At 42.4% G+C, this 19065-nt stretch overlaps 1 protein-coding gene across 1 annotated transcript in view; it reads right to left on the reverse strand.

The window, feature by feature from the left end:
• DKK2 (dickkopf WNT signaling pathway inhibitor 2) overlaps positions 1 to 16849 on the reverse strand; it is a gene marked incomplete at its 3' end in the record, with an annotated part of 41132 nt that extends 24283 nt beyond the window's left edge. The window contains exon 1 of the mRNA XM_080344307.1: positions 16202 to 16849. Within this exon, the coding sequence (XP_080200433.1) occupies positions 16202 to 16462 (261 nt within the window). The 5' untranslated portion in view covers positions 16463 to 16849. The remainder of the gene's footprint in view (positions 1 to 16201) is intronic.
• Positions 16850 to 19065: the final 2216 nt, after the last annotated feature.

The raw sequence follows: 19065 nt of genomic DNA on the forward strand, positions 1-19065 counted from the left end.
AGACCTGACAGCTCCACATTAACCAGAAAAAACAAAACCTACCAACGAAACTTGCACTTGTGGCCCTGTAAATACTATGTCACATGCCCATTAAAAATGCCATGAGCAATAACTATTGTGCTACATGAACAAAACCAGCAGAATAAACAAACACATATTATACAATTACTTGGTATATTTTCCCAGCAAAAATGGCGTTGAAATCAGAGATTTTAACAAGCAGTCAAGTTCGGGACAGCAAATTTCTTTACATCTTTGCTTTAAAGAGGCAGCAGACTGGACTTGGCCATATCTATCAAAAAACATGTACTGCATTAGACATAAATGTTTCAAGACTCATCATGCCAATCATCTAGTCACAAGATGTCACATCTTGCTCTGAAGTGCTGTGGAGAGGCAGCAGCTCTGCCGGGCTCTGAGCTGAGACTGGGTGCTTTGGAATCCAGGTTTGAATGTCAAAGCATTTTAAACATTTGTACTGAGCATGGCTTTTAAATGGTTGGGAGCTTGCAGCTGGAAGAAGAGGTCAAAGGAGTGTTCTAAAAGATTTTTAATGGCAATGATATTCCTGAAACAGAGCTGGTATCCACAGACTGAAGCTAGGGGGAGCAGCAGAGGGAACACAACGTTTTTAGACTGTAAATTCCCACTTTTGCCTGATGTGGAGGGAGATCTGAGGAAAGACACCCTCCCCGCCCCTTCCCCAGCACTTGTAACACCATAACTTTTATTTACACTCCCTAAAATCTCTGGTCAAATAGATCTGAAAGTTAAAGTAGGAGATTCTTGGGTTGACTGTAACGCTGAGTTGCCTTTTGTTCTTAGCTGTCTGTATATATTTGCAGATGGATCAAACCAACCCTGTTCTTCTCTGGTGTGAGAGTAGTTTCCATTAAAACTGCATCAACTTTGGAAATGTTAGACTTTTCAAAAAGCTGTAAGGTTGTTCTAACAGCAGAAGTGATAAATATAATTTCCACTAGTAAAGTGTTCTATTAACGCATCACTGAAATACAGAGTATATTTAAAGGAGAAAAATCTCACTTTTGTCTTCCAGATTAATGTATTTTCATCAGCTTGGGACAGACTTCACCAGGAGTTGGTACCGACTGCTGCTGCTATGAACTCGCAAGGAAGTGACACCAACTCAGCTGTGGAGTCCAAGCTTGCTGACCTTGCCTATGGTGAACTCTGCCTCCAAAGACATCTGTGCATACAGAGAGGCTGAGCAGGAAAAAGAAGGCAGATTCTGAAGGTAAATTTAAGTCAGTTCACAGGGTTTACCATAGAAGCTCACTACAAAATCACAGAATGTATTTGTGACGTTTCTACAAAGTAGAAATACACAGCCTGATATATAATGATAATTTGGGAGGGAAGAATTTACTCAGGAGCAGAAGTAAGCCTGAGGAAGTAACACAGGAAAGCAAAAAGACCCCTCAAAACCAAAAACCTTCAATCAGAGTGATGAATGACTTGAAAATCTGACCCTTTTTTGAAAGTATTTACTAAATGGTAGCAAAATTCTTTGAGAAGTCTCCCCTGACTTGTGCGTGCTACATACTTTGTAAATCTGTCCTGAGCCTCTTTGTCTATTTCTTCGTTTTTCCATTTCCTTTTCATTGTAGTCATGTTTTCCATTTGCCGCAGCAATCTCTTTGGGATATTTAACATTTTGCCTAGAAACCTCTCTGAATAACAAACCCACACTGAAGTTCCTGGGAGTATTCACACTGATTTCAGTGGGCATTGGAGAGAATATGAAAATCCATGCCCACTGTCACAGACCCAAATATTGAGTCCAGCAAAGTACTGAGATATTTGCCTATTATTTATATATGCACATCCTAACTGAGGTAAGCAAGATAACAAGACTGTTTATGTTGAACCACATATGCTTAAGATTTCTGATAAACTGAGGTAACAAGCTGTGTTATTATTGATTATGCTGATAAAATATAATTTAATAGTCATTTATTATGTTGATAAAAATAATAAGTTATTGATAAACTACATAAGTACACAAAAGATGCCATAATGAGAAGTGGTCAGTGTCCTGCTAGTTGCAAATTCTCCAAGGAGTAAGAAAATAGGCAAGTACAGAAGGATTTCTCATTTCTCCCAGCTACATTCTTCCAGATTCAGCAAACAGCAGATCAGACACATCTGAAGCTGAAAGTTCCACCACTGTTTAGTACCTACCAGTGCAGCGTCTCGTCTCTGCGTCGCTCTCATCTCGTCTGAGCAGTTCCATATGGCTCCCACAGCATCGTGGGGAAATGAGCTATACAAATGAAAAAAATAGTGCCTGGCTGTCTGATGATTTCACACTGTTTGCTCTTGACTCTTCTTCTAGGGCAAATACTGAATGATTGCTCCCCACTAGCCCTTTGTTATTTCATATATTTCTGACCTGTTCTCTCACAAACATCCAAAGTGGGGCATTGTGTCCTATTTAATTTCTTCTGTGTTAAAGCAGTTCTGCTGCTCTGATCATCCCTGCTGTCCTCCTTCTCCGTCTAATCCTGACTGCTTCTATAGCCTTTTAGCAGCTATTCAGGATGAGCAGCACCATGAACTTAGACGCAGTGTACAAATGCCCCCTGTTTTGTTCTCAGTTCCTCATATTCTGCTTGGCTTATTTTTCTTCCTCCTCTCTCTGCTGCTACTTCAACATTAACTGATAGCTAAAGTGAGTCTAGTTTAGAAGTTATCACTGTATGTGCCTAACTGCCGTCACATTAAGCCACGTACATGGCTTTATACCTAAAGAAACTGAATTTTACTTGTGGGTTTTATTTCTCAGGTGCTCAGTATACAGAGATTTGCTGCAGTTCTTTGTGGTCCATTCAAGTTCTTCCTGTTCTGAATACATTTCATTAAAAACTTCTGTGCCTCAGTAATACCCTATTTTCCAGCTAATTTACCAACAAGTTGAACAGCATCAGCCTCTAAAAGATTTGTGTGAAACTTTGCTTATAGCCTCCCTGCATTATGAAAGCCGGACATTTAATCCTGCTTATTTTTTCTGTCTACTGATCAGTTATCAGTTATTCTAATCAGTTATGAAATGGGTTACCCCTTGGCAACTCAGTTACTTTAATGTTTTTGTTACTTGAGCTATAGCTCCATTCACACACATTTGAAGAGCAGTGGTAAATTACTTGCCAGAAATGCTGCTGTTTGATTTTGTTCTGTCATTAACCTGGTAAGAGAGGGCTGGTTTAAAACATTAACCTTAATATTATCTTTACAAATATGATTAAGGCTGAGTATTGAGAGAGGGTTTTGTGAGGCTGGAAGGATGAGGGAAGCCTGAGCCTCACACATGTTATCAGGACAGCACAGCATTGAGGTTTTTTGTTCTGGAAGATATTCAGGTGAACACACTGTGAAAATAAACTTTAGAAGAAGCAAATGTTCACAAAATGTCTTCCAGTAGCTACTGGTTAAATTAATTTCCTGCCAATAGACTCATTTAGGACCGAGTGGGATCAAAAGTAAAAGCAGTGTGAAATTTTACTAACAAGTGGTCAAAGTTTTCCCAGCATATGATCCCAAAGACTTCCAGTGAAACCAACAGCACCAGAGCTCCCCGTCCTGCGGTAGCACAGACACGTGTTGTGCGACCAACAGCACACAGACCGTGTTCGTGGCTGGTCCCATCTGCTCGTCCTGTTTCAGCAGCACGGATCACCTTGGCTGAAGTCCAGCCCCATGCCACTCAAACAGCCCTTCAGGCGCTCCAGCTGGTATCTCGCAGAAACGGGTCTGCCCTTCAGTCAACAGGTAAAACTCCAATTTAAAGTGCTGCATCACTAAAGTCTTACATTTAAAGAACACCCAAACCACACAACTCCTCCCAAACCTCAAATAAAAACCACCCCCCACAGGCAAACTCTACAACTTGAGAACCAAATACTGACCACCAGCCAGAGGGAGCACTGCGGGTCAAACCAGGGCAAGAGAGGAAATCAAATCCAGAAACTGAGTGTCAGTCTCTGTTGTGCAATCTGTTTTCACAGAGTCAGCTAAATCTGAATTAGTGAATTCCACTTCAGCTTTTGCTCCTACCGCTGCTCTATTCACCGTATCTGGAAAATGACTTAGACACATCTCTGGAGAACAGCATGGGTCCTGTGCTTCCAAAAGGCCAAAGTCAATACGTTCATGTGTCAGATACATGTGCCAGGGTAGCCATCCCAGCTGCACAACACATGATGTGTCAACTGCTTTACACAGGGTGGGTCAGGAAGAAGTTCATTAAAGAAAAAGGCTACAGCTCTGCTTGCAACATCTCTGCATCCCTGTCCAGTTTTACACTGAAAAAGAATTACACTGCTTTAAGAGAAGAGTTGCTCTGGATGGAAACCAAAACTCATACAGAAGGGCTAGAGGAACTGTGTCTGGTACATTAGATACAGATCTGTCACCAATTTTTCATATCGTTATTTCATCGTTGAGGGAATAACTTACATTATTTTAACTTGTTCTGTAATAATAATTATAACAAAGTATTCTGATGGCCACATTCTGACTATCTTACACAGGTGATCAAGGACAAGAGATCTTCTTGTCCCTGAGCATGCTTGGCAGCAAGAGAGTCTGAGCTGAATTTCTCTCCTGCATGAAAAAGGCCATGATCCCACTCCCTAAAGGCTTGTAGAACCTAGTTCCCACTGAAAACATTCCAGAGTTAGGTACATAAATACCCTTCAAATTCATCCTAACTGTAAAATAGGGCCTAACCTTTGACATGGCTTTCTGCACAGTAGCGTGTGGCACCTCCTGGGTAAGACAGACAAGACAGCACATTTTGCAGAGCGAGGAGCTGAAGTATGGCATTTCTGGGCTGCGTGAACTTGCATCTGCGGCCACATTTTTCGGTGCATCTGCTGGGAAACAGTGCTGGATGGGAGTGACTTAGATCACTTCTTTGGGTACCGAATTGTCACCACCATTATGGACGTTTCCCTCACTGGACCTGAAAGCTGTTCCTAAACGAGTGGAGAAATCATCACATGGCTGTTACAGAAGACAACAGGTTTTCTCTCATTTTTCCCCATGCTTGACCCTTCCATTCTGGCCCTTTAGCTATAAAACAGAGTTCAGTCCCACCAAATTCAAGAGTGACAACTGCACCCCAGACCTGGAATTCATACACTGCTTATCATACATGTTCGTACAATGTGCGCACTGGCTTCTATTCATGTCAAATCTTTAAAGCAGAGGTCAGGCAGTGCTATGCTACTCTTCGTCTGTGTGTTCCTATTGGAGGGGGATTTTGTGGGTAACTCACTGAGACAAGAGCCCGAAAGTGGATTCCCCCTCCAGTGTTGAATGGCATCTCGGCTAGACGAGCCTGTCCATGGGACATGTGAGCTCAGATAAACCAAAGATTTTCGCAGTGCTAATCCTTGTTACACAGACAATCTGCAGCCCATTTGCTATTTCTTTTTGGCTTTATTTTTAACAGGGCCTTAAAACATATTTTTCCTTAAAATGACAACATTCTTTTCTGCCCTCTTTGTTCCTGGGGCTCTGTGTGCTCATAAACCGTTTAAGAGTTCCCTTCACACCTGCGGTGCACATGTGTGCCTGTAGTGAAGACTCTCTTATCTATCCTTTGCTGATAACTTAAGAGGACAGTGTTTAAGAAAAGGCACCATCCTTGCAACTGTAATGAACAAACCCAAATCCCAAACCTACAGCAGTGACAGTAAGGCCAGCGTGCCTGCGGAAGGAGGACACAAGCATCTAATTAGAAATCTGCTTTCCCAAGAACTGAGGAGTGTCTCTGGTTTTGCTGTCCGATATTTAAACCCTCCATAACCTGAGTTCATTGAAGTGCACCGATAACAGACATTGCATTTCAAATTAACATCTTCTGCCTATCAGGCATGTCCACGCATGAAGGTCTTTCAACATTTACAAATGTTTGTTGATAAAACCATTGAAAATCCCTGTCGAGCACAGGGCCAAATATGTACTTCCCAGTTTGGCAAACCAGGAAAGCAAGCAGGGAAAAGCTAAACATGAAACTCTGACTTTCAAACTTATTCTTCCAACCACCCAATAGCCGCCCCTCTACAGTGCTCCAGACAGTTGTTTCTTCTACACTTCCAATGAAGTCAAATGATAAAAAAGCTGTTGCATTTTCAATAATAATAATGATAATATAATGCATTTTAATTTATTATCTCCCTACCACTGTTGTTGAGATACTTAAACCAAGATTTTCCTATGCATATAGACAAACGTAGGCTAAGAAAGACTGAGTTCCTCTGAAATCCTTAGAAAATTTTTCACTATCTAGTACATTTTATGTATATGTGCAATACCAGAACTTAGAAGCTCCTATTTCCCACATAATAAAAGACGCATCTTTTTTTCCCATTCTAGTCACTTCTCTAGAGAAATAAAGGGACAGAGTCTTCTTTATCCTCCATGCTGGCCCTGAACTTGGAGCAGAGAGGCTGAGTCACCTTTCTAGCTGGCAAACCCTGCCCAGAGACACAAGGAGACAGCCTGTACCATCCCATGGTTTTGCTCCATCCTCCCTTGACCTCCCTGGGCTCCGCGTTGCTTGTTTGGAAAATTGTGCTAAAAATGCTTTCCAATTAGCACAATCTGAGCTATGCTAAAGGTATGCTGCCACTCAGCAAACAACTTGCTCAGAAAATGCCCCCCCGGAGATTTGTTTACGCAGCAGGGAGTGGATCAGCACGCATTAGACTGCAGGGCTGAGCCTTCTCGGCTGCCTCGTGCTGGTTTTACTCTGCTTGCGCTGCCTTCGCTGGCCGGGGCCCGGCGCTGAGGTCTCAGTGGAAGGAAAACCCTAAGCCAGCCTAACCACAGGACAGTTTGGGATAAGCACGACTTTCCCAGCCTTGTTCAGCTTAAGCACTGGTACAAAGTCTGAGAGACATTTCCCTCCACAGAGAAAATCTTAATCTTCTGGTTAGACAACACCACACACTACAATTTGATACTTAATAAATTGTCATGAAACTATAATACAAATATTCACTTGGTCACTTATCCTTTTAGCAATAAAAAACAACTGGGACTGAAGTTTGGTTGCAATTTGTTGCAGCTGCTGTGGCAAGGACCCCCTCAGAAAGCAATTTCCAGAGGATTCTCCCTGTTAAAAAGCCATTTCCTTGGCGAGGAGTGGGATGTCTGGAAGATAGCAATGGGGAAAAACCAAGCACAGAAGTTTACAAGCATTCCTGAAAAGCCTTTTTAAAACCCTGTATTTATTCAAACAATTACAACAACATTTTATACAGCTAAGCAGTTTAGCCTCTCCAGCAAAATATAAAGTACACTTTTCAGCCTAACTTTTGATAGGCAGCTTTCCTCATTAGCCCTAAGACAACACATGAGGCAGCAGCAGCACCTGGCTCCCCCCTACACAAAGTGTGGAGAGAGGATGACAACCTCCTCATTTCACAGTATCACAGTATGTTTGGGATTGGAAGGGACCTCAAAAGATCATCCAGTCCAATCCCCCTGCTGGAGCAGGAACGCCCAGGTGAGGTTGCACAGGAACGTGTCCAGGTGGGTCTTGAATGTCTCCAGCGAAGACATCTCCGGCCCAGCCACAGCTCCCAGGATTTTCGTTCTTCAGCTCTGACCCACACCCACTCTCTCCACCACACGAGGTTGTCGAATTACTTGGTTATGAATAATATACATAATATACATTGCAAATTTAGCTGTGTTGGGAGAATCAGGAACTGGAAGAACAACTTCCAGTCTCTCTGGGCAACCCCGTAGTGTTCAGCTCACACATGTGGTTGGTGATGTGGGTCAGATGGTATCATTATTGCTACCTGAGTGGATGTCAAACTGAAATTTGAGAATGACAAGTCTGCTAAAACTTACAGGCTACACTAAATATGTGAAACAGGCTTCACATTTACTTGGTGGCTCCCATCATCCCAGGGAGTTGAGATAATCCTCTCGCAAAGAGAAGACTAAGGATGCCAGTTTGTTTATCTCTGTAAACTTTCATGAATTTATCATCAGATAACACACCAGCCATGTCACCTTCTCGAGGCTGCCAACTGGTCACCCTGTTCGCTGATGCAAACACAGAACAGTAGCCAGCTTTTTCTTACCTTCTGCTTCTTCCATTATTATTTCTTCATGTTACGCACCATATGGTCTCTCTCTATGTAAAAACTCTACATTAACTATTTAATCACAATTTGTAACTCCTTGGTAAGGAATGCAACTGTCTCATCTAACTCTAAAAGAGGAAACGGCCCTTTGACATCTCTCTCCTTCTCTCCTACCTGAAGAATGACAGGGAGATTATGTTTGAAAAACAAAGTGTCTACCCAGTACTCCTGCCAAAGAGGAGAAGTAGGAGACTCACAGCTCAGTCTCCGTGTCCTGGACAATCTAACGCCCCACAAGACAGAAAGAAACCCAAACGTTTCTTTTTTGAGGTAGAAAACGGTATACCGAGTCTCTCAGGAAATTCATGATGTACTGGGGCACAGGCTCTGCTCTCTTGTTTTCAAGCCAAAAGAGAAGGCACAAAGAAATATGGCAAGTTCTGCAGGTCAGGCCAACAGAAGCTTCATTTGGCCATTTCTCACTCAGCTGCTACTGAAGACATGCTGCAAAGACAAACCGTCTGCCAAGGCCGAGGCTCCCTAACACCATCTCTTGCTTGCAGCTCTATATCATATTGAACAGAGCTTTTTCTCCTTTTAAACCCATGCTTTATAAACACTCACCCTGAACAGCGACCCTATAAGGCAAAGCACCTCTGTGTTACACTCCATGTGAACACACCCAGGGTAAGGAAATCACAAAATCCCTCAGGCACACCAGTAAATCCAGCCATAAAAGCAGGTGGAGTCTTCCTTAGAATCTGCAGCATTAGGAAGCCCAAAAATCTATTTCTAGTAGTGGCTTCAGAAAACAATCTAAGTTATTTGAGATGGGACCCAAGGCCCAGTTAAACACAGGCTTCTTTTGAGTTGACATGGATACTTAGCACTGGCCATCCGAAGTACCATGGCTGTACTTCATGAAACACTAGAGTTTTGCTGTAAAAATACTAAAAGGAGGGAATAAAGTCCCATGAAAGCAAAAACGTGAAATGGAAGATGGTAGCACATCCATCAGTACCTTTTTTTTTTTTGGCACAGCCTAAATCTTTCAAGACACTTCTGAAAATGAATTGAACTAACTTAACCCCAACAAGATTAGTTAGGCTTAGCATTTTGTGTTTCTGTTAGTGGTTTTACATACGGTTATCTCCCCTGCCTTCCAGAAACCTTGTTTTACAGCAAAAGGTCCATCTTGAGGATCTTTTCAGACTGTCAAGAAGAGGTGCACCATTTCCTGTAGGAATACATAGCAAAATAATCAATTCTGGAAACTACCCCGCTCTATACAAAAGGAAAAATAAAGGAGCTTTTCCTCAATCAGATGCATTACTTTTGCTGATGCCGTTCTATAGTTAAGAATGAGATTCCAATAAGAAAAGTTTCCTGCTGCAACATAAACATATTCTGTTTGCAATCCCTTTTAAGAAATCTCTACTTCAGGCATTTCAGACGTGCGAGAAGAGATCACACTGACAGCAAGTCGCTGCTTCGCTCAACGCACGCTGCCAAAACACGTAGAACTGAACCTTGTCCTCTCTTTCACTGGACCGATAAATACGCGTTTAAAAGCATGCACAGCCTGGTTCACACTTACATGATGCACAGAGAATGAGGCAGAGGGCTGTCAGAGTGAAGCAACACCTCATTCCCGAGCATGTGCAGAGCAGTCCACCTTCGCTTGCTGCTAAAAATGCTAAACCCCTGCCATTTGCGCTACATATGTGCAACTTGCATGTCTCCAAGATTCATTATTGAGCATAGGAAAATTCAATCGTATCAAAGTTTAGCTTTAAGAAAGTCCCAAGGGGCTGAACCGTGTGCTTGTGTGCTTTGATGGGGAAAAAAATAACTCGGTTTTTCCTTTTTTTTGTAGCGTTGCCTCAGTATCTTCTTTAGTAAGAGGAAAATAGCTGCTAAATGAGTGAATCCCACATTCCCATTGTGTGCTTATAGCCATTCATTTTCATAACTCAAGTTTTGTGTGAACACAAATATATAAATCAGAGGTGGATTTAGGGCTGATCTTAAGAAAACTGTAACTAAGATGAACAAAAAATCACTATTTCATTTGAAAATTGCTGTGCTTTGGTCATTTAGTATGACCACATCTGTCCTTTTTGCCTCTAACACTCCTTCAAGAGCAAAGGATTCTGCAATGAGCCTGGAAGTATCATGAATTCACCTATTTTCACACTTCATTGAAATTTGAAAATTGGTTCACGTTAATGAAATTTTCCATTAAAATAAATCTGCCTTTCAATGAAAAAGGCAAAAAGTATACTGAAGAAAAGTGACAGTTTGGGGACACAGACGGTCATTGCACATCCTAGACTTGATCAAAAAAGAAGAGATAAACGTCCATGTTCTCTAATGAAAATAAAGACTTTTGCAGGCAGAAAAAGTAATAACAACAACAAAGTAACAAAACAAACCTCCTGCTCTTCTTGGCTTTGGTATGGGCCTTTCACATCCGTGGATATGAAGATCATAGAAGCTAGTTTCGACTTAAAGGTACCAGAAACACGGCCTAGAACATAGCACTGAAAGACAAGGATTTCCAGAGAATTATCCTCAGCTCTCTAAAAAATAATATCTAAATAGACTTGGATTTTTATCGGTGCAGGAAAAGAGAGGCAGCTTCATGGGCTCCAAGTCTGGCTCGTGGTGCCCTGACTCTTGCCAACCATGACCAGTGTGTTGGCAGGGAATTCCCCAAGCCAAGTAGCAAGGGAGGCTCTCTGCTTTGAACATGTTCTCCAAATTAACTCTTTTACATATATATAAAGCTTGTTTGGATATACTTTTAAAAAATCCTCAGATACACAGAACCTGAAGAGGAAAGCAACGCTTGAAACAAACAGAAGCAGGAGCTTCACGGGACTCCTTTTCAGGGTTACATTCCTCCTGCACAACATTTGCAGGGTGAGGCATTTGTAAGTACAACTGTAAAAGGACCAAAGGCTCGACTGACAAACCATGAGATATGAAGTGCTTGCAAGATACATCCGGTGTTGAGATAATTAAAATCAAAATTAAGCTTGTGCTATATTTGCATCTGCAAAGCATCAGTTAATCAAACATAATGAGTTAATCAGACTCCTTTTTTTCTGAGGGCAAAATGTAATCATCCTTCATCATCTTTTGTCTTGTCCTTAGATTCTGACAGACTTTCCAGACTCTTCCAAAGTATTTGCACACCCAATAGCAAATCAGAGTTCTGGAAGTTTTCTAGGCATTGTTGCAACATTAATAGGAAATTGTTGTAGTAAAGCCACTTCATAGGAGCTTTTGCTCTATATTAAGAAGTCAAATAATAATTACAAATTGAAGAGGACACCGAGCACAACCCAGGAAGGAGATAATACTCTGCATCCCATTTTTGCAATCGAGAGACAAGACACTTGGCTATTTTGCAAGACTGCTGCCAGTAAACCAGTGTGTCTCCCAGATTCTTTACAGCAAACAGCAAGAGCAAAGAATACATTCTCTGGTAACCTCTGAAGATTTAGCAATTCTGTACTTACTATTTATTTCATTAAAAAAAAAGAAGGCAGCTGTTGCTGGATGTTTCTAGGTATTGTAATTAATTTATTTTCAATCACATGGAAAAATAATTTAGGCTGTTTTGGTTGCTAGCTATTTGAGATATTGTGGTTACATTTTTGGTGTCTTTTGTACATTTTATTGTAACATTCTCAGGGCATTGCAGTCAATTACTACAGCTCATGCTGTTTTACTTGCTACAAAGCATCATCCAAGCATTTTCCAGCAAGTCCTTGCGGGTAACTGCGTCTTGTTCAAGAAACACATGCATGTCCATGCACTGATAGGTATGAGATCAGTGTCAACTGAGCCATTTGGATTAATACCTTTTTAGTTTGGCTTCTGTGGTCTGAAGCCTCTTAGCTCAAGCCGGAGTTTTAAAAAAAAGATAAAAATGCATCAAATACAAAAGGCTTATCTGAGGTGTGTCTATTGTGCCTCTGCAGTGCTAAAACTTGTTGCAGCTTTTCGCTCCTCTGTGTGTTTTCCAGACCTCATTATCTCTTCTTCAGCCCCCAGTTGTGCCGGTCCCCTCTCTTGGCTGTCCCAGTTCTTCCCTGTGTTGCTGCTGCTCCTGTTGTGCGTGTCGGGGAAGAGGGAGGGATTGTCCCAGCAGGGAGCACAAACCCAACCAGCTACGCAGCAGTGAAGGGAACGAGAGACACGTCTTACTGGGGAGAGAGCCAAAGCAACGGCTTGTGGCCAGGACTCGGAAAGGGCAGAAGATAATAGCGCCCGCAGATTAAAGAATGAAAACGGCTGGCAATAAAGTTTGGTAGGTCTCAGCCTACCAGGTTGTTCAAGGTGGTTGGTGTGAAGGAGTGCAAACCCCAGCACTAAAGGAGAGGACAAGCCTCAGAGAAGAGAGTGGACTATAACCTAGGGGCAAGAAGTCAAAAAGACAGTGAAGTAAATTAAAGAGGCTACAGAGCCATCATGCAGGAATCTATAGAATGGCTATGCCTTTCAATCACAGCTACCATACGTGGGATTTTCCCTTTTAAGTTGCATCTCTATAGTTGAGTGAGAGCACTCATGTGGGAGAGCTCTACCACAGTGGAAGCCATAGCTAACACGCCGAAAAATTGCCGTCACTGCTAATCTGGCTTTTTTCATTTACGACTCTATTCACTGTGTTATATTTATTTAGAGAGATGATACATTCAAAACAATTTCCCAGAGAGGCTACAGTACTGAGGTATTAGTTGTTCCTAGAAGCCATTTTTTTAAATCAGGTTTGAAAGGAAATCGATGGCAGACAATATATAGTACTGACCCCCAAAAAAGTAACCTAGTCTAGCATGCACTGCGTAGTCCTATTTCTGAGCATATTTTCCCATTGCGCAAATGCTGTAGATACTTTCCGACTCTCTGTGAAAATGGGAAAACATTACCAGTCTGCAGAAAGGGGAAAACAGGAGTGACAGTGAAGACAGTGAAATCTCACCGATTTAGCACATCAGTGTTTCTCATTCTCTGCTGATCCAAGGCAGTAAAGGGAATAAGAACAGAAAATAAATAATGTTCCTCAGAAAGACATAAAAATGTAAGTCTTACTAAGATCCACGTTTGCCCCGCCAGTCCCTCCAGGAGCCGATCAGCTTGCTTTGCTCATGTGAGTATTCTCATTAATTTGAACTGGAACTTTGCCTGACAAAGGAGCGCTGGATCTTCCCTTTCTGGGCAGAAGCACTGTAACTACCAGCTGAAATACATCAACACTCTAGATAAGCCATGAACTATTGTATCTGTTGATTTATTGCTGATTAAAGACTCCCAAGTTGCTGCTAGTCCCGAGAATTAACATAATTGAAAGTGTTGCATTAACATATTGGAGAAATATGCTCAAAGTGCATTAGTTTACCAAGCGCAATAAGCAAATATGTTGCTGGCTGATGGTCCTTTCATCAGTTTTGGTGAGAGCCCCCTGATTTCTACTACATACATCTGCAGAGAGCTGAATGCACAGCTTAGAACAATCACAACAGTAAAATCTATTAATTTTCCTTTAAGTTACCTATCCTTAGTCCTTACTAAGATTGCTTTCTAGTTGTAAACAAGACACACAACTCACAATTTAATGTTGCCAAGACATAAAAAGAACTCCTACTTCTGACACATCATAAGTTCCATTAATGCAACAGATTAATTTAGAAAGAAAAGCACAGGCCTATTCTTTTAGCAACTAACATGCAAAACCTCAGCACAAAGTCCCATTATCTAAACAAATCAAGTACTAACCTAACAAGAGAGTACTTTACAAAATTATGAAAATGTTATGTCTTCATTGGTTGAGATGTGTGACGCTGCTGTTAAAAACCGTAGCAGCTTATCAATCCTGCAACGGGAACTATCACCAAAGATAAAGCATTATCACAAAAGTCACTTTTCTTTTTACTGCAATTCTGTGTTAATTGTGTTGCTTCAGGCAGATGGTTGAAAGTAGAATCTACAATTATTGATAGTAAATCTGAGCCATTTTGAGGGACTACATCTTTATGCGACTGTGCAGGAGCCAGGGATGGAGTCCCAGGGAGAGAGGGGAAAATCAGCACCGACAGCACTGACGGGAGGTCCAGCTTTGCTCCCTGGAAGCCAAAGTCATTGATTCTCCAGGGATCTTTGCTTGTCCTACAAAGAGGACGTCTTAATGCGCATGCCATCTCTGCTGCCATCACAGATACTTACACTGTTGTCTCTAACTTGAAATGTACCTTGTGAGTTCATGCCATTAACTAGATGTCCCCAGTCAACAATCCAGGTTGGCAAGTAAGGGGCAAATCTTGCAAATGCAACCAGTGGACAGTGCAATTTGTCTTCCAGGAACCGGGCGAGTTAGAATCAATCATTCTCAACATTGCACTAAATATACATTGAAGTGCTAAGGATGTTGTACATAGGGAAATGTGGCAAGACTTCCCCAAAAGGCAAAAACTGTATATTGTGTTTGGGGCTGTACAGCGCAGCCCCACAAGTACCTGCACTGAAACTCATGAGACTGAGATAACGCTCAGTGGGAAAATAGGTCCTATATATTGCCTTTTTGCAAATACACAGAAAACAAAAACCCAAGGAGAACGTAATAAGAAAGTGTATCACACTCCTATATTTCCTCAAGGTGATTTAACATAGTAATTATTACAATGTGCACTAGGAAAGAGCACAGTACTTTAGTAATATGAAACTTCAGCACAGCATCTGTTACTAAACTTTGCTCAGAGGTGAGGAGAGGCGACCAAATTCTGGGGAAATTTTAAAACAATGGAATGGCTAGAGAAACAAAGCTTGGAGAAGTTTTAAACCAAATTTCTCACATGCAAAAACCAAAACTACCACCACTGTTATTATGCCCACATGCAAAACCAAATTATAACATTCAATTATTAGGAAGCTGATACGAAACACTTTAGCAAATTCAGTGCTTAGCAAATTTCAATTGCTTGAAATAGCAGTTTCTCTGCTGCTTTAAGAAAAATGTAGGGAAGATACAGACCCTTCAGGCTCTGGGCTTTTGCCTTTTTAGTGCTAAATGGTGGTAGCTCCCTTGCCGCTGTGCTGTTTGTTGCTTATGAAAAACAGCTGTATTTGGAGGTACTAATAATACCCAACAGTATAAAATCTATATTTTCTGAAGAAGTCTGCCTCTTTCAACATCACAACACACAACATTCATACCACCTGAGACTTGATAGGGAAGTAAAGGACTGATGGCTTAAAATGCTGCTTTACAGTTTACAACAAAGATAGTTTAATTAGTATAATTTTCTATAAGACTTTGAAGTTTCCAAGCAGGATAGAGAGGAAAGAAGACTGCATGTGTAAGTCAGGGTCCTTTTTTCGTAAAATATCTATGACCTTTTCTTTCTTCCTTGCACTCAAACTTCATATTCAGGGCTGTTACTCCCTGCTTATCTCAACTGGATGTAACCAAACAAAACTTCCACAACCACTGGAGCATATTCTGGACAAGAAACCTAGATTTTCTTTTCTGTCATGTTAAGCAAATGAATGTGCCTTAAACTATACCACTGGGACAGAACGCTTTTTTATCCTCACCATGGAGAAAGATATCAGAGATCAACTTGCTAGGTGTGATTTTTAAAACCAAGTTTGTTTCACGGCTGTAAACACAGTTTTCACTTCAGGCTCAGATTTTCCTCCCTTATTCAAATACAATTAATTTAACATCCAAGAGTTAACAAGAAATGTCTTCCTTTACTTCTAGCAGCCCTCTGAAGAAGTCAAACAAAGAAATGCTGAAGATGATATATTTTTAGATTACTCTTTCTTCCACCACTGATTAATCCTTCAGAGAAAAATGAAGTGTTTAAAACTTTCCAACTCCCACTTGCACAATTCTTAACACCAATTATGAGATGACATTGTCCCAGACAGCCCTGATGAAGTAAATTAATTAATTAAACACAGGAAAGCTTTGAACACAATATGTGGGGAAGACTAGCAATTATTTGCATGTAACATGCAGACGGACAGACACTCAAGCAATGAATGAAGCGGCGTCCTACCTCTCCTTGGCGGTGATAGTGCTTGGGAGGCTTTTTTCCCATCTGCACTAGCATTTTGCCCTTCTTACTGCTAGCAAGAGTCAGTCCCTGGTGGATGCCTGCGGATCTGTTGGTTGCCTGAGTTGGAGCCTCCCCCATCAGGGTGGACTTGATGGAGTTCACCTTGGAGCTGGCGCTGTCTAGCTGGGAGCTCTCCACGATCAGGACCGCGGCTAGTAAGAGGAGACAGCAGGAGCACTTATTCCACATCAGCACGATCATCTCCCCTCCCCCCAAAAAGAATTGGGTTTTTTTTTCTTTTTTTTAAGGCAAAGAAAACAAAAGAGAGGGGGGGAAAAAAAGTTTTAAAAAAATATCTCCCAAAGTTGTTAACAAATCAATGGATTTCAATGCCACACACTCAAGGAGCTGCTGTTCTGAGAAACACGGGAGAAAAATAATTTAAAAAAGAATCCCCTAGACAAAAAAAAAGATGTCAAGTCTAGAGGCACTGAGCATCTATCGGGTCTGTGAAGTCTCCTCCGCGTCCTCCAGAAGTCCAGGCAGTTCTTTAGTAACTGAGCACAATAAGCTACGAGACAACTGCACCCGGGGCAGCTCCCCAGCAGCACGTTTCCCCAGCTTCAGAGGCAGAGCGAGTGAGTTACTTCCCCCCACTCCTCCTCTCTTGCTGCACAAGCCAGCAGAAAGGAAACTCAAACCAGATCCAATCCAAGCAGCACCGGCAAAAGCTGGGCTTAGTTTTCATTCACTCTCTCCCCCCTCTTTACTTTATATTCCCCTCCTCCTTTTTCTGTCTTTTGCCTCAGCCCCTGCAGCCAGAAGGAGTGAAAGCGCCCGGTCTCCTCCTCCCCCAGCCCGGCCAAAGGGGCAGACCCCGCGATGGGCTTCCCCCGCTGCTCCCCTTGCACTCGGGGGTCCCCGGCAGCCTCTCGCTGCCTCTGTTATCATTTATTGTTATTATTATTATAGCTGTTGGCAGCGCATGCCCCTTCGCCCACCCCAGCCCCACAGAGGGACGTGCTGTGCAGCGACTCTCGCCCCCTCTACCCCCCACCTCTTCGGGGCCACTCTCTCCCTCCTCTGGAGGGGACATCCATGTTCTGTCCCTCCGGCCGGGCCACGCACAGCCCTGGACACGCGTGCCACGCTTTGGACTGTCCCTCGCTGCTGCTCCAGTGTCCAGCCCGCAGAGGGAGGTTAAGTCTCACCAAAGGGGATGGGGACCGCAGGCTTGCACGCAGGCTCCCCAAATTGCGCTGCCAAACTGAAGCATGTGTCAAGGTGCTCCAGCTCCCCGAAACACTCAGAAGTGCAAAGCACATTAGTCCTGCAGTGCTGTGAAAGTATGGGGTTGACACACAAATCTTATGCCTGAGCTTCCACATCCCACTGCCCAGGCAAAGAGCAAGTTCAACCACTAGTGCTGCACCACACTAGTCCTAAACGTGACACTTGTGAGTGCCACAGTGCCACTAGCAACCCGAGAGACTTGTTTTGTATTCATCTTCTCAATTTCCTTGGCACAGACACTCAACAAATTGCTGTGAAACATCCAGGTGCCACTAACTACGCCCATGCTCTGAGGTACTTCCAGCTCCCTCCTGCAGCACCAAAACACTGTGTTTCAGAAAACGGAAGGTAAACGGGGTCACGGAATGCAAAATCAGCAGAACTGGGGTAACCCCAGCCCTTCTCTTTTCTCTGTTACCTGCAAAAGATTTAGTGCAGAGAGTATCACCATGGGGCACTGCAGTGCAGCAGCTGCAAGCCCTTGTCCTTCCCCTGGACACGTGAAAGTGGGCTGAAAGGAACAAAATGGGGTGAGAGGAGCAGCCCTCTTGCAGTCCCACATGTTCTTGTACAACTGCTACCTTGTCAGGGAAGATAAGAGAGAATTTTCACGTTTCCCCCCTCTCTCCGGAAGGGTCCCTCCTCTAAGCTACCAATCCTTTCCAGTTATTCTACCTCTTTACACAGCAGAAGGGGTGAAGAAGAAATGCATACTTGAAATTTCATCTTTTAAACTAACAGCTGTGCAAAAGGAAGTAGCTAAAGCAAAAAATCCCAGGGAGAAGTAGCATGCTTTTTGTCCCCCAGCGCTCCCAGTCCCAGTGAGCAGAAGCCCTCCTGGGACACAGGAGCTCTCTGCAGCGAATACCCTGTGAACCACACCACCTCGGATAAGCCTTTCTAAATATTGTGTATCAACATGTGGCTGCTAGCAGTGTATTACTGTATTAAACAGAGCATCTTGCAAAGAGTGGATTAACTTAAATAGTTTTCCACAGCTCAAACCTTAGACTTGTTTGGGAGGATTTAATCTCATCTCACAGGGAAGGTTGGTTTTGGCTGTTGTTGTTTGCTGTGTTTGTTTTATTAACAACTGAAATGACACATCAGCCCCCAAGACTGGATTTTAAACTGTTCTACAGAGCACAGCATTTGCTCTGACTTGTGTTCCAGATGAGTTCATGTTTACTGATTTTGAAGTTGGAAGCAGTTTTAGTAGCACTTAATTTCAGCCTTAAATGGATTAAATTAAGTAGCACTTAATTTCAGCCTTAATTTTATGCAGCCTTAAATGGATTAAAATTATATTTCTGTCTTCATCCCTGAGAATTCCTGAAGACATTTCTAAGGAATTGTTAAAAGATCAGAAAGCAATCTGCTATCTCACAAGAAACTGCTAAAAGACAGTTCTCTTTGATTGCTTTGAACACTGAACTCCTCATGGTGTTTCATCGCTCCCGAACCCAAGAGCAAACAGCTATCAGGAACACAGGAAAAGCTCTAACAGCTCATTTCATAGAAAACTGGCAGAAAGCCATATTAACACCACATCCACAGAGAAAATGGGTAAA

Source organism: Nesoenas mayeri (genome assembly GCF_963082525.1).
Source record: "Nesoenas mayeri genome assembly, chromosome: 4".
NCBI classification, from domain to species: domain Eukaryota; kingdom Metazoa; phylum Chordata; class Aves; order Columbiformes; family Columbidae; genus Nesoenas; species Nesoenas mayeri.